The sequence below is a fragment of the Xiphophorus couchianus genome, chromosome 22 (genome assembly GCF_001444195.1).
Source record: "Xiphophorus couchianus chromosome 22, X_couchianus-1.0, whole genome shotgun sequence".
In the NCBI taxonomy this organism is placed as follows: Eukaryota; Metazoa; Chordata; class Actinopteri; order Cyprinodontiformes; family Poeciliidae; genus Xiphophorus; species Xiphophorus couchianus.
Genome location: NC_040249.1, coordinates 27093775 through 27118418, shown reverse-complemented (window position 1 = coordinate 27118418; position 24644 = coordinate 27093775). Strand labels below are relative to the sequence as shown.

Here is a 24644-nt window from a genome sequence, read left to right as displayed (position 1 = left end):
ATGTGTTATGTTAGCGGCTGGGCACTTCATATCATCCACTGAACAAGTGAAAAGGAGCCAATTTATCTCTCAGATTTATGTCAGCACATGTCCAGTCTCACTTTGATCAGACTAATCTAACTAATGTGTGTGGTGGATTATGGAACTTAAAACTGGAAGGATTAAGTTGCTCTTTCTGGAGCAGGTCAGAAAGAGCAACTTAGACCAATAATTAGGTCTTATTGACCTAATTTGTTGCTGGCAAAAATAATGATGGATGGAAACTTGTTTTGTATTGAAACTGTTGAATTGTTAGGTTTGTGTTACCGTAAGTTTAGGAATGATTAAGTAAGCAAAGATTTTCATGCTATTGCAAACAAACAATAAAAGAAGCCATCTTTTACACTCCCTTCTCCAGTAAGAAACTTAAATATAGAAATTAATAGGTGTACATACTTTAGTCTATTTGGGCAAGCTGGTGGATTTGCAGGCATTTTAAATGGTCAGACAGTAGTGTGTCGCTGCTTGGTGGACTGTGAGCTAAAAACACTGCAGAGCTGTCTGTATGAAGCCGTTATGTGGGAATTGTTTGGGGAGGAAGGGATAGTCAGTGGTGTAACTGTACAAAAAATGTGGCATAATCTGACTACTGATATCCATAGAGTTATTGAAACGATCTAAAAGTTCTGGTGAAGTAATGTCCAGACCAAGGAGGAGTTCATTTAACAATGTTGTCTGATAAATTCTGAGCCTACCAAGTGTAGGTCTTTAGGCAGGAACTGGTTGGTACCATTGTGATTAAATAGCTGAACTGTCAGTGAAATATAAACAGGATTAAAATGGGTGTAGTGACCATGAAGACTTTTGACAAGAATTTCCCCATGTTTTTTTTCGCTTTCAAAGCTTTCACAACTCTAAAACTTTTGTTTTCAATTCCAGTTGGAAGTGAAAATATACAAAGTCTAGAGATATGATTTTTCCTTTAAAGAGATTTTTAAGGGATCATAATAAAGCAATTTTCTCTTTGGCCTCCACAGTATTTCCTGGACAACATCCTGTTGGTGTTTTTTCATCTGACTTAAACAGTCATCCCACTAATTCAAACTATTTCCCAATCATCTTCTGCAGAAAGCATTCTCGTTCAAGGCGTCCATTGTGTGTATGTTCACGTTCCTCATGTGTGGATAAAGGCTTCAAGGGGAACCACTCAACTAGTTCTTTCTACTTTTATAATTCATCACTTCAGCACTTCTTACCTGCTTCTGTAAAGCGTAGCAACACAGTCAATATGCAGCACTAGCCAAAAAAAATCCTAACAAACTAAAGCTCCAAGTCTACCTGCATTTCTCGTCTCCTACATGTAGCATTAAATATTTAAGACATCACCTAATGGAAAAGAAGGAAGACAGATCACTAAATTTGAGTAGTTTGTTTCTTTTATGTTCATCCACACATTTCTTACTTTTCACCTTTCCCCTCTAGAGACTATTTGCTCTCCTGCCTGCCTAAGTTGGTCAGCTGGATTTTATGATTCAGATTAAAGTGACCTTGAGCTGACCTATAAGGGTCACTCTTTAGACAATATGCTGGTTTTAAAACCAGTACACACTCTTAAAACTGTATTCGTTCCATTTTACTTTTACATATTATGACTAAGATCATCGTTTATACTTTACTCTGCACAAATTCTGTCTCTCAGAGCTGTTAAGAAAATCAAAATTTGGAATATTTCCCAGTTTTACGTGGTGATACCAATGATATAGCTGTTTTAAAAGCCTCATAGCGTTATTGCAGTATAACGCTATGACCCATGTTTTTGAAATGGGCCATTATTGACAGTTGCCCAGGGTGGCATTAGAAGGGGGGAGCACACAAAATAACACCTGTCTGTCTAAGAGATATGACAGTTTTCTGTATCGCACAAATAATACAAAATACTGGCATCATAATTCATTTATTCACCTGGATTTTTTTTCACAGTATACATAATACAAAAATATAGAGTACCAAAAGTTTACAGTGTCCAAAAAAGGCAGTGTTCAGTCAAATTCACATCAAGCAAGTTTTTTTTAGGGCAAGAAAATTACTTTTAGGGCTCTTTGAGCAAAGTGTGAGGACGATACTGAATTAAGTGTTCAACAGTTCTCTATCCAAATGAGGTGTTTTCTGCTTCTTATCTCAACACTTGCAAAAGTATTCACTCCTCTTGAACCTTTTTCACATTTATGAGGTTGTAACCACAAACTCCAGTTTACACAATAGACCAATACAAAGTAGTGTTCACTTGGGAAGTGAAAAGGATATATGTGGTTTCCAATGTTTTTATACATAAAAAACTTAAAAGTGTACCATGTATGTATGGTATTTATGCCTAACACGATAGAGATATGGTGCTTTACCTTAACTGGCAGCTTAAGGAGATTGTTAGTGACTACAGGGTGAAAACCTTTGCATGGCTCTATCTCTGAGAGGGTGTCTCATTATAGTCAGATTTGTGATTTAGACATACACAGTAATATAAACATGGCACAGAAACAAACAAAAAAACACACAATTTCTTTCTCATTTTGAGAAATGAGATCAAGGACACAAAAATAATAAAATAAATTCAGTTAAGGGCAGGTATAGTACATGTAGGGGTTTTGCTACATCAGCAAGAAGTGAACAGAATTTGTCACCAACTTGAAACGGTATTATGTTTTTTGCTATTTTACAATACGATGTAATTTCTAACATATTCGGAAAAGATATCCGTCAAAGAAACATTGTCATTTGGCACCGGATACAGAGAAAAATGTGTAATTTCAACTAAAAGTGCGGAAATGTTCAGTACAGAATATCTCTGGTGTTATTAATGATGTCTTTGCTTAATGAGTCCTAATGCAGAAATCCTAGGATAAATTCATACTTTATGAAAATTATATGATAATAATACAGAATGTTACAACCTCGAGTAAGGCACATTGTACTGAAACCATTTTTACCTCCTTTCAAATGTCTTCTGTTAATACTTTAAACCTTCCAGCACTTTAACCTTTTGTGGCAAATCTGGTACTAATGCCTGTTGATGCATATTCTCAACATACCAAGGATCATATTTTGCATCTTTCTAATTAAACCTAGAATGCTATTTGTAGTAGCTCTACTGTATTACTTTTCTTATGCTGTAATTTTGGTCTTACTGTACCATATCTGGTTTTTATATTTACATGTAATTTTTTTAACCTTAGTCTGAATGTGCATGGGTCTATTTACCTTTAATTTGATGGTGGCACTCCTCAATTTCACTTAGCTAAAAGATGGGAAATTAAAGAATTTTTCTATTATATTCTTTGATATAAAGTTTAAGCATTTTGCAGCAATTGAGTAGTCAGTATAGTTAGCAAATAATTTTCTTAATTTGCTAACTAAGGACTTGAAAATGGCCTAAATGTTTTTATTTTTATTGTCTAAAAACAACAACAAAATGAAGCATTAAAGCAAGTTTCACTGAAAAAGCAAGAAAAGAGAAAATCTGAATGCGGCAAATACTTTTTCAGAACACTGTATACAAAGGATGTAAAACTTTTGTTTAAATTAACATATGTTTGTGTTTGTTTCTCATTAATCGAACAATGAATGATCTCTAAGAAATAGCTTCAAATGTTTGAACATTATGCCCAAAAATGTATTAAGAGGCAGTACATAAAAACAATATTTACACACGACAGATTAACTTGATTGTTTTTTTATTTATGACTTGATTATATTATTGATTTGTATCTACTCAGTTTGAGAAACAAAAGCTGAATTGTTTGTAATTTAAGAAAACGTGTGATTCATATTAAAAAAAACAACAAAAAAATCTTGAATGTGTCTAAATTTTGCTTTATCATCAGAGATATTGCTCGGAACCACAGATGGGGAAACTTCCTTAACCAAATAAATATTCTATATACAGTACAGTATCATTCAGAAGTTTATATATACATTTACTGTAATAAATGTCAATAACTTGGGGTTTATGCAGATTTATTTGACCCGTTGTTTTGTAAATAAGTATAAAACCTGCAACTGCAACAGTATTTAAAATCTTTTCAATTTACTATAGATTTTACCATTAACATTTGGTCTTCTTGAACAAGCTGCAGACAAACCACTACTGCTTTTGCTTTTAGCGTGTAAGTTGGATTCTCTGTGGATTAAAAGCACAATAAATTCAAACCTTACTCAGGATATTTGTTGTATGACCCCTGTATTCTTGAAGGACATGTCAAATCCATTTTTAAAACCTTGAATCAAAGAAGTATGTAAACTTCTGGCCAGGACTGGAAATACCTCAGATATAACTTGATTGAATTTTATGTTCACTTCCCCAAATATTCAACCACTGAACACCTGGGAGATAATTTATACATTCTGCTGATAAAAACAACATTTAAGTTTTCTATTTCGTCTTCTTTTCATTGCAGTTTTAACACAAAAATTAAAGCAAGTGAGCCACAGATCTGCACGTCAAAGCAGAAATCCATTCAGAGAGTCTGTGGCTCAGCAGGGTATAAGAAATCCTGATGGTTCCTATTAAGATGTAGTCAATCCCCTTGTGTGGAGAGTTGAAACCGCTCTGTCACTCCGACAGAACATCAGTGCAGGACGTCAGAAGCCATTTTTAGTTTTCAGAGAGTTCATAAAACAACACATCCCGCTTGTGGAGTTCAAGGCTGGAGCATTTTTGTTTTGATTCCCCTGAGCCTCTGGCAATGACCTCTGGGTGGCTCATGGGTCAACCTGACCAAAGGCAGCTCTTTGTTTATGATTGGCTTGGTGTCTGAGACCAGAGGAAGGTCTTCTTCTTCTTCTTTCTATGGGTGGATCTCTATGAATTTGGATATCAAAACATTTGCTTCAGGAATTCCATTCAAAAAGTGAAAGTCATATTTTATATAGACTTATTACGCGCTGAATGTTTTTGGAGAGTAGATTTCTGTTATTTGTGATGACTGTGGTTTACAGCTGATGAAAAACCCAAAAAAATATTCTGTTGAAGAGTATTTAAGATGTTTTTTTTTGTTGTTTTGTTTTTTTAAATACATAAATGTCACCCAACTGAGAGGTATTCCCACATACTATTTGGTCAGGGCTCCTTTTGCATGAATTACTACATCAGTGCAATTTAGGCTGCTGAGGTGTCCAGGAAGCCCAGACTGCTTTGATAGAACTCACAATGTTCTCATGACTGCCATTTATTATGCCTTTTTTTTTAGTTGAACATTTTCCTTCCACTCAACTTTAAAATAATATGTAGTGAAATATATAGTGAATAGGCAGCCAGATTTCCCTTGTTTCATAGGAATTATTTCATATCCTTATGAAATAATTATTTTTATTGGTCTAATGTAACAATCAAGTTTTCCGAAACTTTTGGATATTCATTACATCCAGGATTATCAAATTTAAAAGAAAGAAATATTACTGCGCCTGTAGTGCCTCAAGATATCCACTTTTTGAATTGAATTTCTGAAATAAATAACATTTATTTTCAATGTTGTTCTTTATAATTCATAATAGTAGATTTTTCTGAAAACTGTTTGGATATTTGTCCTTAATTAGAATATTTCTGGTGATTGGGGGGAAACTGCACCTTGAATAAAAAAATTCCAATGGCCAGAAAAATGTTTTTAACTTTCAGGAAGGTTTTCCGGTTATGTTGGCATAGAAACGGCTCCTCTCAGCTGTGCATGTAGGACCTGCAGGGCGAGTCGGGGCGGAAGTCGTACTTGCTCACACAGGGAGGGTAGTAGGTGGCGGTGAACATGTTGCTGGACGCCATCGGGGAGGAGAAGTGGTTGCACGTATCGTCGTTCACATGGAGGTTGTTCTTGTTTAGCGTCTGTAGCATAAAGAGAGCATTTAAAAAACTTTCTCTAAATTAATATATAGTATACAGTGATGTGAAAAGTTGTTTGCCCTCTTATAGATTTGTGTTCTTGCTTTTTAGTCACAATTGAATGTTTCAATTGTAACATTAAAATGGTAATCTCAGGAAAGCTACCTAACTCAGTCTGGCCTGATGCGGAAATATTTTCTCCTCCTTGTTGAATCGTGAATTAACTGTAAGTAGCCACTTTGGTTCAATTTAACCAACCACACGCTTACCTGATTACCTGCAGATTAGAGAAATCACTTGAGTAGAAACACTTTGACACCATGAAGTAGGCTAAAGGATCTATGACATGAACACATTAAAACTGAATCTAAAGAAATTCAAGAACAGTAATGGACATTTGTCAGACACTTTTAGGGCTTTGTGTACAAAATCGACGGAAAATTCCTGAAGCAATCCCAAGTTTGCTTGAGTTACCAGTCAAAACCAGGACCTAAATCCAATTGATAAGATGAACTTTGATATGTTTAAAATGCTCTAATGTAGCTAAATTATAATTCTGCAACAAATAGTGGGCTAAGCATCATCCATTGATGTAAGACTCACTGCAAGTTGTAACAAACACATGATGGCAAATGTTGGTTGGTTTGGACAGCTTTTATTATTGTTCAAAAACTACTTTTTCCATTCACTGAGGCGATTTTTCTTAATTTGACAAAAAGTGACAAAAGCTCCAAAGCAGAACAAATCTGTAAGTGGAGGAAGTGCTAATCACAACACAGCAGCGGGCCCACCTTGAACTCCATGGGTATGTACTTCTCGTTCTTTGGCGCGACATTGCCCTGCTTGTTGTACGTCAGGTGGTTGGGTGTGCTGGGGTGGATGATGGCGGACTCTGCCGACGGCCGGTTCAGGTGATGGCAGTAAAAGTACGCCAACCCTGAGAGGAGAGCTGCAGCAAAGAAGCTGGCTAGGCCCACTGCCACCAACTGGAACAATGTGAAATCTGGAAATAAAAAGTGTAGCCCAGTGTGGGTGAAATCTCCTGTCTCGTTTGAAAGCTATTTAGATAATATATAAATTAGGACGTGTAAAAATGTGGAATGACATAAGGAGTAAGTACTGAAGACATGGAAGCAAAGAAGTTGCCAAAATATCTAGAAGGCTAAGAAAATGAATTAAATCTATTTGTATTTAAATAGCGATACAGCCTCTGTTTTCAGGGAATAGCATAATAAGTAACTTATGGTGGGCAAAAGAAACAGGTCTCTCTGGACGTAACTTCGAAAAGTTTACGTTTTCCTGTTGGCATCGTTTGTGGCCATAATCCAGCAGTACAAATAACACAATTTCACCTTAAAACTACCATGACTGCATGATTTCTGACCAAGGAGTCTAAGATACTTTACTAGAAAAATCTGAGCAATTCATGCAGTTAGTTTCTCCATACAGAAAGCAACTCTTTTCTACTAAGTATTGAAGAAATCTCAGTAGGCCTGTTAAATTTTTATTTCCTGTCTCAGTTCATTTTATTACAGAATTTTTTTTATTTGTTTTTTTTTTTTTACAGACATCTGGTTCAAATTATATGTCAAATATATTTAGAAATACATGAGAAAAAAATGTTCACTGCTTATTTTTTCCCAACATACATTTTTCTAATGTAACAACCGACTTACTTCCACAGCTCTGGTTCTCCTGCCCAGGTAAAATCACTGAAAACAGACAGAGTTAAAGGAAGAAACACTGGTCACATTGATTGGGTCTCTGCAGAAATTTGGCATCTTTCTAAAGCAGTGTACTGGTAGAAATGCCTGCTTACCTGGTACCTCATGCGGCTGACATGGCCTGGACTGAGTGAGGTTTCCCTGGCAGAGGCTGGCCTCAGCCTCCTGCTCCTCCTGACAGCGTCGGCTGCGATGCTGCACACCCTCGTCGTCGCACTCGCCCCAGTCCGTCCATTCACCCCAGCCTGCAGAGCAGTGTAAAGAAACAATTTTTAAAAATCCTTTTTTTGCACAAAATACAGTACTAGACCTGTTTTTCCCCTCTGTGTGTTTGTCCAGGCTCACACACCCAAATTATTTTCCTTCTCACTGCAAATATTGATCTGTTTGTGGTGAATTTCCCAGCAATGTTCATTCAAGCACCGTTTTTATATCCTTTGATGACATGTTGAAAAATGTGAAAAACCTGTTATTTAAGGTCATATTAATTCCTCAATGGCAGTTCCGGTTTTAATTGAATGAAAAGATAAATGGAGGCATTCATAGGGAAGAACTAGTGTGTAAATAATTTTAAAAATCCTAAACTGACAAAACATAGATGATAAATTACTTGCTTTTATTTGACCTGGCAATAAAGATGAATTTTAAATAATATATGTGCAGTTTCACTGAAGAACTTAATCGATTTGAAAGAAATAAATTTGCAAAAGTTTTTTAAAGCATTCACAGCCTTTCAGTTGACTCATATCCCTTTATCCTCTTCACATTCTGTCATGTAAAAACAAACTTCAGTGTATCTTAGCTGAAAAGAGCCACGTGCATTTGTTTTCAACCTCTTTGATTCAAATGCTGTCGAACCGCGTTCTTCTTGAATTCCGACTGCAGGATCATTGAGGTACATCTTTTGCATTGCATATGCAGTGGATACCTTCACAGGGGTGTATGTTACAGAGGGCCTCCTCTGTATGCAGGCCAATGCAGATGTCCCCTCCGTTTGCAGGGGCCGGGCTGCTGCACGTCCGAGTTCGCTGATAGTGGCCGCCTCCACAGCTGGAGGAACACTGGGTCCAGGCAGACCAGCATGACCAGGCTCCAGTCACTGCAAAGCATGCATATGAAGAAGTGGGGCTGCAGCTAATGATCATTTTAGGAATCAAATATTCCATCGAATCGGATAAAGAAAACTCTGCAAATTTCTCATTCAACCACTTTGCCTTTTTTCATATAATATTAAAAACACTTTCTGTTGTTAAATAAGAAAGTAAACATTTTATTGCCTAAAATTCAATAATATAGCATTCCTTTAGTGAATTTGAACTTGAGGCATTTTGGCTAAAACAGATTTATAGACAAAGATGTTTTTTTATCTTAAATGGCTTAATTACTGTTGAGAATGGGGTTTTTTTTCAGCAAATTGCCTTTTTTGAGTCCAGTTAACAATTAATAAATGACTAAAAAAGAAATTACTAAATATTATTTCAATAATTGATTTATCATGATTACTCTGTTCACTATGGCAAAATAGTGAACAGTGACTGAACTGCGGTGTTACCTGGGCAGGGGTGAGCGTTACAGTCCTGATACTCCACTGGAGATCCAGCACAAGCCGCCAGGTTGGTCCTTCCTTCTGACGTGGAGCAGCTACGTTTTCTGGTCCGAAAACCTCTGGAACACTGCTGGGAGCAGCTGGACCACGTTTCCCATGGTCCCCATCGGGCACCTTGGGGCTGGGACGTAGTTCTGCCACTAGTCCGCACCAACTCTTCAACCAGAGCTACAAATCCGGGGAAAGTACTTTTACTTACAGTCAATTGAATTCCTAAGCTCTAAATGCAAAAAAAAACAAGTTCAATTCTTGTTATGAGCAGCGTCCAAACATCATACGAGTTCAGAGAATCCAAGTGGTCCAAGAGTTCAAATAAAGGGCCAGTATTTTCCCTGGCAGAGTCAGCAGACAGAGTGTTATGAAACATTAATTAATGAGGTGCGATATGGGTCAAACTGAAAGCACGAACAGGCACCCACAATCACAAATTATTTACATATGAATCTGAAGCGTTCAGGGTTTCAAATTTGAATTCACTTCTTTACTGCAGCCAAAGTAAGAAGAAAAACTGAGGAAGCAATGTAAAAATGAACAAAGAGAAGGAAATAAAGGAAAAGGGAATCATTTTCCAAAGATTCCCTTGGAAAAGGGAAAAGTCTCGATATACAAATATGTCTCCATAATAGTTTTTTTCTATACTTTTCCAGACCTGGAAAATCCAGGTTTTTCCACAAAAAGTGTCCAAGTGTCGGATAGAAACAACCCCAACAAGTAAACTGGCATCTGGATACGCCATCATTAAGGGACATAAAGGCCATGAGCTCACAGTCAGTACCAAATGTGTTTTTACAGCTTCATCAGCATTGTTTTGCTGTCGTGTCCAGTACTCACTGTCAGTCTGGCAAGCTCCAGAGCCGTCGTTTGGGCAGAAGCGGGTCTCCAGCTTCTTCTTGCCCAGCTGGAGCTGCTGGAGGTCATGAAGTGGCGCCCGGCAGGTGTACCTGAATCTCTGCTCCTGGCGGGACCCTTCGTGGCTGGCATTGACCGGCATCCAGGGTGTCCAGGGGGTGTTGCGGCGCACCTCAGGGCAGCTCTCCAGGTTGCAGACTTTATACTCCTGGAAATCAGTATAAAGGAATCTCAAAAGTATTTAGTTACACTTCACACTCCCTACACAAAGCTAACATAAAAGAAACAGCATTTTTTCAAAAGATTTTTTAAGTAATCTGTATTTTTCTACAGATTTCTTCCCACAAACATCTGATTTTATTCAAAGCACGCCTGTACCATTGCACATCCAGGGCAGGTGTTCCCATTCTCACAGGATCTAGTCCTGGACTGGACCCCTCCACCACATTCAGCGCTGCAATGAGCCCAGGGACCCCAGGCTGTCCACAACACAGGCAGGGGACACAGCTTTTTCTCATTGCACAGCCTGCAAAAAAATCACAAAAACGAGCGGTTTCTTCACTGTCAGTGCTGACATATTTGTAGCAGCTGCAGCAGGGCGTGTTCCTCACCTCTCCTCCCGACCCTGACCAACGCATATTCGACCCCCGTGGCGAGGCGAGGGGTTGTTGCAGGACCGCTGCCTCACCTCAAATCCAATGCCGCAGCTGCTGCTACAATGACCCCAAGAGGACCAGGGAGTCCAGCCACCGTTTCTAGGTGAAGATTGGGGTAATGTAAGCATTTTCGGATTTATTGGAGTTGATCTTGTGGGCAATTTTTTTTTAATCCTGAAGTTGTTTTAATGGATATTTAGAGATTAGTGTTGAAATCCTGAAGATCTTCATGAAAATCACCTTTACCTGGAGCAGTTCGCCACTTGGATGGTTGGACCTTTGCATTCAACCCCTCCACATCTGGCCACCGGTCCATCACACGAGCGGGACCGACACTTGCAGCTGCTGAAAGTGCCCTCGCCATCGTCATGGTTACAAGGCTGCCACATTGCCCAGGGACCAAACCCACCGTCCTGCGTCAAGTTCCTCACCTCCAAGGGAGTCACATGAGTTTTAGTCGCTATCATCCAGGAATGTACTGGGTTACTATAATATCTAGAACTTGTTCTTACTGGGCATTCGGTGATGTTTTGGATCCAATGGTTCATGTTAGAGCTTCCCTCAATGGTGGTGCATAGTTTCTGCTCCAGATCCCATCCGCAGTAAGGATCCCGAGCCTCCAAACAGCTCCTAATGCAGACAGAAGCCTCATCTTTGTTTTGTGGTTTGCACAAACATTCTCATTAAATCTGAGAACTTAAGCGATTAAATTCTGGTGTAAATGGATATCTCAGTACACCGTTACACAATGCAGATAGTCCTACGATGGATTTGTTTAGCTCAAAGCATGTTGATGAAGGTGGTCTAGCCCCAAATCTAATTGAAATTTTATTGTCAGTCAGTTTAAAGATGTCTTCAGCTGGTAACACTTTTCCACTTTTCCAAGGTACTCTACAACCTGGTAATGCAGAGTCTCATTTAGAAGGCAGGTGCTCAGCTTCGTACCGTTCGGTTTGATAACTTGAACAGCGTTCCAACGGGATCTTCACCAGTCTGTCATCGAGTCCCACGAACAGCGACCTGTCCTTCTGCAGGATTTTCAGACTCTTTATTGTTCCCCTTTGCCCCTCTGGGAGGATCCGGAGCTCTTCAAGGTAGCAACCATGAAGGCTTTTGTTGGTTGTGGCCAGAGCCTTCAGGATGCTGCCATACTCTGATTGGATCAGGCCACATGAAATTTAAAGTGAGAAACGTAGCTAGAGAATTATCACATATTTATTTTACTGAGGAATAAATCTCCCTTTGTCACCTGTGCCAATGTACATGACGTGGTAGAGAGCGCTCTGGCCTTGCACGATGTCCACCACCAGCTTGGAGAAGCGGACATTGTCCTGGGTAAGAAAGGGGTCGGTGGTAATTGGCTGGACGACGTCGCTCATGAGGAAGAGCCGCTGTGCGTCCTGAAGACTACGCTCTGTTAGGTTCCCACCGGGGCCGTCTTCCTCCAGTGTGCCGCACTGAAGACCAATAGTATGCAAACAGGTCAAAGAACACTTTCTCCTTCCACTCAACCTTACCATTGGTAAGATTAAGTTTTTACTTTTGTGCTACAAAAATAATAAGTTAAAATATTTCACTCCATGTGTAATGAGTCTATATAATATTTGGTCTTCACTTTCTGGAATGGATATTGGACATTTTCAGAATATGAACATTTTTAAGCTGTACTTGTAAATACAAGAGTTCATCATGAATTCACAACAAACATTTCTGCAAAGGTTTGTGTAAAACTAAAGACCAAAGAGATGCTTTTTTCTCTTCTGTAAAAGATGATGTTACTATCTGTATTTTAAGATTTGGGAAATTGTTACATTTCTATTTTTTGCTGAAATATTTTACTTTTATGGTTTACTGCTTCAACAATTTCAACACTTATGAAATACCAGCAACGGTAAAGCTGTTTGTCTGACCATTGACCATTGTTTTAGTTGCTCATAGCTGAGGCTTTGTATGTAGAAGCTATCTAGTTGTGATTGGTTGTTTTCCGTGACTGGTTGAATTTATCACTTTGAGAAACACTCACTGTTTTCTTTAACTGTACACCAAAAAAATTCAGCAGTTTCATCCTTGTAACCCCGTGCTTATCACAAGTAATATAGTTTGGGGTTTTTTCACGAGCTGAGTGCTGCTTTTTAGTCAGAAACTTATTTATGAGGATTCAGGTATTAACATGTGGATAAAATGACAGGAATTCCTAAAATTGCTTATGGGAAATAATTGGTTTTGTAGAAATGAGGAGGACGAAGCAAACAGCTGTCGTTTGGATTCAACATGAAATAGATTATCTTTGCTTTGGGGATTATACCTGGAAATTGGGAATAGGGTTTGGAGTAGAGAGCCAGGCAGTGCGGGGGTTCTCCTGGAAGCGAAAGGGTCCATTGAAAGTCAAAGTGATGGAGCTCAGATTGAAGGCACAAACAGCCGAAGCTGATATGCTATTTCTAAAGGAAACAGGGAAGTGTTAATTATGGTTTTATCTGAGCAGCTTGACAAGAAAGAGAAGGAAAAGAGTCAAGATATGAATCCAAAATTCACAGACTCAAAGTAAAACATGTCAAAAAATGAATAATCCTCACACATTTGTGGTAAAGATGCCATAAATGATGTCTTGCTCCGGCAAGTGGAACGTGCTCTGCAGCTCGTTGAAGTAGAAGGGGATTTCACCTGAGCGTGAGCAGTTCAGGCGAGCCTTCATGAAGGTGGTCCAGGTGTCTTCCAACAAGAAACGTCCCCCGACATCGTTCTTACAGACCTGCGCCACCCGAGAGAACACCATCTTCCCACAGTCGTTTTCCACGGCAGTCTCTCTCAGGAAGAAGTAGGCAAACCGGCCGATTTCGTAGGCAGACACGAAATGAGGCTCTGGTAAAAAATCAAACAAAAAAAAAAAAACCCTGTCAAAGTTGGTAAATGAACATGGTAAGCTAATTTGGACATTACTTAGGGCACTTTCAAGAGTCATATATTAGCAGTTAGAAAGAGAGTATTGTCAACAGCAACTTTCCACTGGGAAACATCTAAACGGGTGTGGTTCTGTTCTAACCATTGAGCCACTTGGAGTTGTACTGGGCGGTCCGAAGAGGCGGCATGTTCCCCAGGCTTCTGTAGATGACCGGGTCGCGTCCGGAGAAATCGATCACCGTGGCAGCGTACAGTTCCCCCCTCTGCGTCACCATGGCAGTGGAGTTGTGGCGGGGGTCATAGGGACAGCGTGCGACACCGTTCACTGTGTCCAAAATTTGACTGATGTTGGAAATCTAACAGAACGGAATAAACATTTCTATAAATATACAAACACAACAATCTAGAAATGAAATATAGGAAACTGTTCAGAAAAGGCCATGAGTACCAACCTGCCTAGATACGCAGACGGGTGTGAAAGCATTTGTTCCACATGTGAAGAGCATTCTCCCATTGATAAGCAAAACCCGGATGTAGTTTTGACATTCGTCCTGCATGTCATTGAAGAGTGAAAAGTTTGTAGTGTTTGAGTTTGCTTGAGTGAAAGTGATCGACTCGGCCAGATTTTGTAACATATCACCTCAGATTTCCCCTTGCTTTGACACGAGCGCTTTGTGTCTTCATCAGGAGACCATTCCGTTGCCTGAGTAAAAAAAATAAAATATGTATGAATTTTGAGTATTTATATTATAAGTACTGGTTGCAATGTATGGAGCAGTTTTTGCAGTTTAGATTTTAAACATTCAATTGCAAGACTATGAATGAGGGGTGGACAGTAGAGCAGGCAAGCCTTAATTTGAGGCTTTTTTAAATTTTAAGAGTGCATTCATGTACAAAAAAATCCATGTTGGAATTTCTTTCTCAGATTTTCTGAGTTTCTATAATTTATAATCTTTTCAGCCCTAATATAGATCCTCATCTTAACCCAGAGATTTCTAAATTTGGTATGTCCCACAGAATAAAACCTCAAAGGTTAAAACAGAGGAATTACTCTGCACTTCCTGCTTACCTGTATGAGGGAGGTGTTGCTTAAACTCAGCCGGAAGAGGAAGTTTCTGGAAAATAAAACTACTGATTAGAAAACAGATTGTAAACAGTGGGGAAGCTTTGTAATGGTTAAACTGACCTTGCTCCTACAATGAGCTGGTTTCTGCTCATGTCCATGGCCAGCTGGGAGAAATCCTTCACTCCTGGAAAGGAGAACTCAAACATCCTCGTCCTCAAATCTGGAAATTGGAAGACATATCTCAGACGTAAATAGTTTTTAAAGACTAACATGTTTAAGTAAAAAAGAAATGTATCAAAATATAAAAATTTGAAAGGGGTTTCGGGAGATTTTCTTTTTCAGTAGAGAAAAAAAACATTGTGGTTTTGAAGGATGTCTTAAGGGTTCACAAGAGCACAAAATAAAACAGTGTTTTAGTCATTTTAACCTATTACATGAACTTTCTGCATTCAAAAATATCTGGTGTGTGTTTCAGAGCAGATTACTCCTACTGCACTGAAAGGAATACACACATCTCACATTTGAAACGGGTAGAAAAAGAGACTAGAGAAAAAGTTATTTCGGACACCACTGACAACTGCAATCTAAATGAATTAGTTTATTATGTATTATGTAAATAAGTAAAATATTGAAATATTATCCAATTTGATTCTCAGTTTCACTTTATTCCAAAAATAAAAACAGCCCCTTATTATCATTTATTAAATGCAACTCTTGATTTCTGTGAAAGCTTTTTATGAGATCGTGTCCATCAGGCAGAGTTGTGGCCCAGCTCTGATAGAGTTTCCAGTTTTCAAGAGAGTTGATCGCATAATGCTTTAGTGAACTTGGCTGCGAAGCAACCAAATGCGGAGTCCAAGCACACGCTCACATTCACAACACTAATCCTGCAGCTCAGACAGAAAAGTCATTTGTTTTCCAGACACAGACTTCTTCTAAGTCCTCGGACTTTGACCTCTGCAGTGCCAACACGGTGTGAGACTTTCAGATTGTGCTGCTGTAATACATCAATGCATCAAAAAGCCTTGCAGAAAAGCGCACAATGCATTTTGTCAGCTAATCTAAGCTTGAGGACTTTTAATGAGTAAAAAGGAAGAACTTACCTTGATAGGAGACAACAGGATGCTCCTTCCTGCTGCAGTCTGCAAGACTGACGTTCTGGCGCTGGGACAAACTCACAGACCAACCAATGACCAGCATGAGTCCACAAGGGGAGAGGGCCCATACCCTCCACCCTGTCGTTACCATAGTTACAACCACATTCAGTCCCAATTCAGGTCCGCAAGAATCATCTGCCGAAGACAAAAATGAAGAATTAAAACTCTTTTGTAAAATGTAGATGGTAAAATAATATAGAAAACATCTATCATGTAGCAGCAACACAGGTTTTTTTCTGCTCTATTCGGCATTCATCTAAATCAGCCTTGAGTCCCCATGCTGCCTCTGTTTGTCTGCTCCGACAGTCCGGCCTCTCACTGTCAGCGGGACACAGTCATGGCCAATTCACCTCAAAAGGGCCAGAACCGCCAATCTCTTTAAAGCCGCCTCTAAAAACCGAAGGTGCCATTTCTGACTGAGGGCCTCCTCTGAGAGATTCGTCTGGGCTCACAGCCAAACGGGGGGCATGAACTCTTATCAAAATCCATTTATGCACATCAAATCTGCTCACTGATGATGACTTAAGGTTCACAAGGGGACTGGTTTGTATCAGCCGTGCCTGTTGGGGCCGACAAACAGCTTCGAAAGTTTTAAAGCTGCAGTAAACCAACAAGGCGGAGTATTTTATGTGGATGTTTGCTTGTGTGCTTCTGGAAGAATAGTTTAGGATGCAGAAGTTTATCCAAGGAAATCATAACAAATGTGCAACTGTGTAGATATGTAGACATGATAGAAATTTCTGAAAAAAATGCACATCTTCAACAAACAGAAATTGTAATGGCTTTAAATTGCATCATTTCACATGTAAAACACAAATAAAGCTGAAACATTTACACATAATTAAATCTGAGAAAATGCAACAAAAAACCATTGACACCAGAACAAAACGTCTGACAATTAAATATCGAATTAAAATTGATTGATTTTAGAGTTAGAAAACAGGAATAATAACTTTGAAGAAGTTTGAATTAATTTGAGTTAACAACATTTAATTTCCCTTTGGGACCAGCAAAGTACTGTTTCAATTTGAATTTAAATTTGACATGACGGAAGATAAATTAAGCTAAGACCAGTCACAGAGGAAAACATGAGAGACTAAACAAGCACACCAAACACCCTAAACATTGAGACCAGAAGTATATTATAATGGTTCAGAGCATTGAACTGGCCTAGTTAAAGTCCAAGGATAATTCTTGAGCTACATTTTGAAGACGAATTTGCAAAATATCAATCGAAACTGGTAGACCCACCAGATAAAACACTCACAATGAAAGTTGTTTTAGCTTGAATGTAAATTCACACCACACTTTTCATATTTGTATTATAAAGAATTTTGAAAACTATGTATCCTTTTCTTTCCACTTCGCAGCTATGCACTACTTTAGATTGCATAAAATCCCAACAATATGCACTGAAGTTTGTGATTGGAAGACGGCGAAACGTGAAAAAGTTCAAGCGATACGAATAACTTCACCAGACACTGGAATCAGTTGGGTTACGTTCCCCGTTATTGAACCATCAGAATGCCATTTATTTTACAGAGACGGCAACTCTCACAGCTTGTTGCAAACTATTGTTTTGCAACAGCACAATCTTTAAAAGAGTGACAAATGACTCTACATGCAATGAATGACCTACAATCTACAGGGAATATTTCCAAACTATGAAGTTTGTCTTTTTTAACAAGAGTAGCATTTTGTTGTCATATTTGTGTCTGCCTGATCACCAAAGACTTTTTAAACCTGTACCTAAATTTGTGGTGATGCATGTGATATGAAAACAGCTGAAATGGCTTGCAGCATGCTGTCAGTTTTCATCTTTAGTTGGCCACCAGCCATGGGAATGAAGGCAGTGAAGATCTGTCCGTCTGTTGCTCGCTGCGAGAACTGCGTGTGTGTGGAGGCAGAGGCTTTTGAACCTGCTGGTTTTTACATTGTTGCTCAATGAAGTGGGGAGGGAAACGCAGCTTCCACCGCTGGCCTCACTTTTGTGCTGCGGCTTTGCAAATGAGACGGTGCACGGCCCAGCAACAGAGAGGCCTGATGTTCTGGGATTTGTCTGTTTGGGAACAATGCGTGTGTCATACCGATTTACCAGGGCTGCACAGAAACATACTCATACAAACAATCAGTCTGTGTCTAGTGAAAGTAAATGACGGTCGACACATTTTTCATGTAAAAATCACAGACTTTTGAGGACTCAAAGCTGTAGAAGTTTTGGTATCCATTTTAGAACGAGGCTTTGAATTTGGAGTTTGGAAAAAACTGAAATAAGGAAGGATTGAATGAAAGAGGAAATGAAGGACACAAGAAAGGAAAGAAATGGAGGAACCAGAAAGAAAAGACATGCACAGGGAAGGACTGAACAAAAAATACAGAAAGAAATGATTCAAGGAAGGATGTTAAGGAAAGAAGGACAGAAAGGATAGAAGAAGGAATTAAACAATGACATGAAAAGGAAAGACAGAGGGACACAAGGTGCAAAAGAAAGGGAACAAAGAGCACAAGAAAAGAAAGACATGACGAATTAACCAAATCAAGTAAGGAAACCATAAATTAAAATTGCATGAGACTTCTGCTGTCCATTCTTGCAGAAACTCTGTATTTGATGTCTGTCTTGGACAACAGCGGCTGGAGCCTCTTGGTTGTCCAGAACCCTTCTTGACTCCAACTCTCACACTTTGAAGTTCTTGGTGATCTAGAAACCTGTTCGTAATGCTAATATGTCTACCAGCAACTTTTAGGCTATTTTGAAAAAAGCGATGATAGTTACACACGTATCTTTGCAGAAACCCATTGCTAACATGAGACAGCAGTTATTTCAAGCACATTTGTGCTTTTTCATTAAATGAAGTTAGGTAAAAATTCTTGTGCCGTGGGAAAAGTGGAGTTTTGTAGATGTTGTAAACTACAATCTCTCTGCACAGTCCTTTTAAAAGACTCATGGAGGGCAAATCTCATCCTCAAGGAATTGAAATATCTTTATGTCAATAAATGGATTGAGGGCTCATCCTGAGTAATCTGGACATTACTCCAAACTCAGCCACAAGGCAAAGTTTTCGATTGTATGGTCAATCTGTGTTCAGTCGTTTGTGGTTATGAAGTATGGATTATGAGGTTAAGAAAATCTGATTCACATGTTGCTGACATGAGCTTCCTCCATTGGATTGGTCACAATTGCAAAAAAACAAACAAAATTACAATAATACACAGTGTAAAACAAAACAGTTATATCACTGTCAAACGTTGGTGCCATGACGGTCCATCCAACATGGCCCAGCTTATCAGACTGTGTTGTGCATATTTGGAGCAAAAAACACATTTTGCTGCCAGACCTGAATCAGCCTTGAGCTATTTTGGATTGACTATGTAACCAGAATCGAGGCGAAAGTACGGCAGGAGAAATTCAGGCTCAGCACTGTTTCCAAAACCCACCGGCCCGTCAGAGGATTTGTTTATGATGCTGCCTGTGCTGGAAAAACACCACAAAGCCATACCAGCTTGTGTGGAGATTAGAAATACAGACTCTTCAATTCATGTGACTTGTTTTGTGTTTGCATTGAGGAGGGAAAAAAATCCCACAGGACCTCAAAGTAAAACATGTGACCTCCTCATACAAGAAACCATGCCAAGGTCTTAATTGAGGAACCAGTTGCTGTAAGGTATAGTAAATAACACTAGTGAAAGACAGCTCTATGTTTCGGCATCTAATACAGCTCTGTAGGCCTGCTGTTTTACTCAGTCGGCACTAATCTCGCTTCTTAAATACCTGGATTTCCACGGGGAGAGATTAAAACTCAGTCACACAGAGCAAAACCCAGATTAAGCAGTAATGTTAGCACTCACTGCTTTGATAAAATCAATGCTCACCAGACCAAAACAATCGACAGTCGTAGAACTTTACACTGAGAACAAGCTTAACTGGATTGTGAAATACATTCTGTTGACCAAAACTAATGTGGACCGCAGGTCATTAGGCTGAGGCCTGTTGTCCATCATCTCCTCTGATGTTAACAGTTTCCTACACCAGAAACAGCTCTGCTTGCTTCCTCTTTAAACCCAATGCCTATATATGGGCAATCCCTTTGTTCTTGTACTTCACCCTAACATTTATTACTGCCACATGATTTGGATAAGTTCTTTAAATACTCATTTCTCTTTGGAGAAAAGATTAAACCCTTTCATCAACCGTAGAGGTTGATGTCTTTACTTTGTAAATTAAATACTTGGATCAATATTTTAACTTTAATTTACAAAAAAGCATTGATCTGGGAGGATGTGTGTGTGCAATGTAAACCTGGTTTTGCTGAGCAATAACACAGAGTCACTCTAGAGTCTGATAAATCACAAAGAAGCTCACATTTCCAGACCTCCGGGCTTCAAAAGGACTTGTACTTTTGAAGTTTACTAAATAAGTCTCCCAGCTGTGGAAATACCGGAAAATAATACTGGCCATCCCTTTATGCTCATAACCTATTCTGTTACATCAGTAATTAAAATTTGTCTGGCCATGAAAATTTGGTGTTATTGTAAATGGCTTGTGTAATCATTTCCCTTTGCATCAAAGCAAAGACAGACTGACTTTGGTGAATTTGTATAGATTTTTTTTTTTTGTATATTGCCAATTCTCACCAGATGGGGGGAAATTTCACATCAACAACCAACAATTTAAAGCAATTTTCTATATCTTTCTCATAGTTTACTGTACGGAAACTTGGCTGTGTGACTCCACTAGATACCATGCACCAGAAGGCGGTTGCTTAGTGTATGTTTTTTTTTTATTTGGTGTTTTTTTTACGTCATACTTGCATCAAATACTTCCATTATTTGATGCAAGTATGAAATGATTTGATGGAAGTGGCAAGGAGCAAAATGGTAAGCCATAGGTGTGAATTGAGTGTTCATATTGATCCGGAGCGACTCGTGTTTTGGAGTCTCAGTCTCATTTACTCACAAGAACTTTCTATCAAGTACCCTTCCCTTTGTCTTCAGAAGAAACTGTAGCGGAGAACATTTCACTCTTCTCATAAGCCAAAAGGATGGCCCTCCCTCAGTGCGTCTCACTTGAATACTTTCAGCCCACTGCTTGATTCTGCTTGATTATAAATGAAGGCGGGGAGAGTAAGGCATGGATGAACCTCTTTTGTGACTAGATGACAAGCTTCAATACATCAAACAAGCACCTACTGATGCAAAGTCGGCGCTATTCTTCTTTTTTTTCTTCCTCAGGATGAATTAGGCCGCTTCCCTCATTTCTTGCAGAACCGCCATTAAAGATAATCATACATGTCGCATGATGTCCACAAAAGATGGAGCAATTTTCAAACGGACAATCGCAGGGTCTAGAAAACGAGCCTGCTGAGACGCAGGGAGAACACGCTGAGGCGTGCTTCAATCAAATCCAAATGCTTTTCATTGTGGGGATGTATGACAGGGAAATTAATTACAAGTAATTATTTGTTCATTCAGCTGCCCTGTAATTTGTTCCTTGCAAGCATTGAAAATAAAAGCTGGGGGTCCCGCATCTGACCCTCGTATATCAGACTCTTGTTGAAACCAACCGAGTACTTGGACTCAGTCCAGATATCTTGAAAGGAAACAGTGAATCAACCCACTCCTCCTTACTACCAGAAAACCTGGGATTCCTACTCCAGATTCCTCCTTAATCTGAAAAAAGATTCACACGAAACCCTAAAAGCAGATTCCTGAAATTCTTTCAAAGCAAGCAACCCCTCAACCGTGACCAGCAGTAGTATTGATCACCACTGGAGTCGTTTTGTGGAGATTTTCGACTTAGAGCAAATGGATATTGAGAGGGCACCCGAAGTCTCTCCATCAAAATATTCAGAGAGGACCATTTCCGAGGCAGTGTTCTCAGCTCCTTCCTAGTGGGGTGAATGGCCTCTCTGTGCAACCTGCCAACTTTCTGCCAATGGCTGCTCTCTTTTACAAGTGAATAGACTGAGTTTAGCCACAGTTAAAAAGACACACTAACGTGCCATGGCTGCCCCAACAATGGATGCTCGGGTTGTGTGCCAAACCTAATGATGGCGGTTTGGCCCCGGCAAGAGGAGGTAGAGAGGAGGAATCCTAAAGAGGCGCACAGCTGCACGGATCATCTCATCTCTGCTCCTGCTGCCTTATCAGTAAACTCCTTTCCTTTTGCTTTTCTGGAAGAAACGGTCCAGCCAGGACGGTTGAAGAAGTGTTTCACAACTTTGTGGGAATACATCTCGGGGAAAATCTCTATAAGTCTCGTGCATGACTCCCAGAATATCTTAAAACAACTTGTTTTAGAAAAAAAAGTTCAGAGTCTTTGCAGTAACTTTGCAATAATCAGCAATGCATATTTCATATCACTGTAGAGGGATTTTGGCAGAATTATTTATGTTCTGTCACTTTAGAGCATGAAATTAGTCTATTTTAACAGGTGTTTGTCAACAAAATTCACATATTTGTGCAGAAACTTGTTTCAAAATAATTCTTCATTGTAAGAATTTTACTTCTGTGTATTCTAAGAAAGTATTCTTGGTCTGGTTTTTTACTATTCCTTTTTACGTGGCTCCTTCCATTCCTTCTGGTTGCAGCAGGTGGCTGGTTACACAGAATCGGGTTCTCCTGTTGGTTTCTTTTTTGTTTAAAGGAACAATTTTCTCTCCACTGTTGTCACATACTTGCTCAGGATGCTGCAGAGTCAGTAATGCTTGGGTTTCCTTGGATAACTGTGTACTAGTTGACATTTAAGTGATCAGCTGGATTGGACTGAATTTTTTAATAATTTGGATTCAACTGAACTTTATGTAATTGGATCTGATTCTCATAATGTCATTGGATTGCACTGGGGTACATTTCACTTGTTTCAACCTTGAGATGGCAGTTATTTTTTAAATTGGGGATATATGAATAATCTATACTGAAGTAATGTTGAAGAAGAGGGCTAATCTAGACATAAGTCATCAACAAAGATGCATTTTCTGTCTTTTTTTGAAAAATTAAACTATCTTGTAACAGTATCACCAGCTGGAGTTGCTCAAATGTATCCTGACCAAACACCTCACTGGTTTGTAATCACAACTGCTTCACATACCGGACTGTCGTCGCCAAACACAGAGCAGGGACCGACAACATTGAGGAGCGCCACAAAAAAAGACAGAATAATCCATTCAAAGCCACCTCACATGACCAGTGTTTGGGTCACATGATGAGACATGACAACTGAGAAAACTTCGTCCATTCAGGAGGACCACAGGAAAGCAAACAGGTGCAGGGCTGCTTCCCAACCCCAGAATGAAGAGTTGTGTTTAGTTTGGTGATTTTATCCTTCTCAGCACTATGATGTTCAGATGTTTCAGTAGATTTTCTGTTATATCCAAGTAAAGTAAACATTTAAAGATGTCCATAGAAATTAATTTTGGCCTCATCTGACCAGAGTCTATTCTACTGGTATTTTATTGATCTGTCCAGGCGTTTTGCAGCAAACATTAAAGAAGTTTAGCAACCTTTTTCTTCAGAAGTGGAGTCTTGTGCAGTGAGGTCATTGCAATTGAATGCACTATGTTGAATTACATAGTGTTTTCTTTAAAACAACAATACCTTATAACCCCAGGCCTCTCTGAAATGTCTTTTTTTTTATCCTCTGCTAAAATCTTGTAGAGCGTACCTGGTCATGGCTGGTTAATAGATAAATACCTACTTTGAATACCTGTTTCATTTAACTGCCTGTGAGGAGGAAAATAATTAACAAAAACATCCACCACACATCACCTGATGTCTTAACAAACAGGTATCCGTGCTGAACGCAGCACATGGAGACACCGATAAGTTGAAGGCAAAGAGCTTGCAGGAAATGCGGCCATGCACAACAAGGAGAATTACATGAACGGACAGAAAAACACAGCATTTGAACAGCCAGTTTCTCATGGACCACGTGCCTGCTTAGACACTGCATATTTATAATAAAAAAATAACAATAAAAAAAAATCCTTACTTACTTGCTCATCGTTACATCCAGAGTCTGCAGAAAAAAAGATAAGCGGTGCAGATCCCGGTGCCTCACATGGCAGGAGGGAAAGAGAGAGGTATGAAAACCACGAGGGGAAACTTGGTACACATCGACACACAGCCGCACGCTGACCAGAGAGGGAGCAGGGAGGTGGAGGAAGGTAGCAGTGTGTGTGTATGTGTGGGAGAGAGATGAAGGGGGCAACTGGGAGGACTGGGCATTTCTGTTTGTGCTCAGCAAACTGCAAAGTTCCTCCAAAAACCGAGCAATCAGGTTTAGATTTAGTTGAAGATTTTGTGTTAAAAAAAGAACTACATTCATGAGATTTGCAGAAAACGGATTCTGATGTAAATCCATACTTTCCATATCCATACATGTATCCATACATAAGATCATTATGTGCATTGTTTTCTAAATTCCGTTATAGTTTAGAGAAAGAATGAATGGAGACTGATTATGTCTGATTCCATGAACTTATCAAGATAATTAATCTATAGATGTATAATCTCTGCAGCCGCTGCCTCCTGCTGGAGTAAAATGCCTCTGCTTCAGGCTTTAGTTTTCAGAACAACAACAACATATTTATTTTCTTATTCTAAATACCACACTCTGTATTCAAGAAGCTGAATTTCCGCTTTCATTTCTGAGTTTTCTTTCTTGTGCAGTGCACACCTTAGATTTGACCTTTCACCTGCAACAACTATGCTTTTCACCCAAAAGATTTACTCCAAATAATTTGCAAAGTCACGGGTTAATGATAACTGTTCGCATTGACTCATGTCAAGGTGAATTTAGTGTTTGAACAATTCAAATATTTAGCCATTGTGGATTTCATCTA

At 39.2% G+C, this 24644-nt stretch overlaps 1 protein-coding gene across 1 annotated transcript; it reads right to left on the bottom strand.

Annotated features, from left to right (window-relative positions):
- Positions 1-1917: 1917 nt before the first annotated feature.
- On the bottom strand, positions 1918-23947 carry LOC114138203 (semaphorin-5B-like). Its single transcript, XM_028007327.1, has 22 exons — positions 23796-23947; positions 15751-15939; positions 14768-14867; positions 14651-14696; positions 14222-14284; positions 14034-14132; positions 13724-13937; positions 13257-13542; positions 12986-13121; positions 11930-12137; positions 11626-11833; positions 11193-11310; positions 10927-11111; positions 10636-10779; positions 10403-10550; positions 10007-10232; positions 9122-9343; positions 8498-8668; positions 7665-7814; positions 7522-7557; positions 6637-6848; positions 1918-5848 (listed from the first exon to the last, which is right to left on the bottom strand). Exons 2-22 carry the CDS (start codon positions 15893-15895, stop codon positions 5687-5689), a joined length of 3279 nt encoding a protein of 1092 aa, XP_027863128.1. The 5' UTR covers positions 15896-15939; positions 23796-23947; the 3' UTR covers positions 1918-5686.
- Positions 23948-24644: the final 697 nt, after the last annotated feature.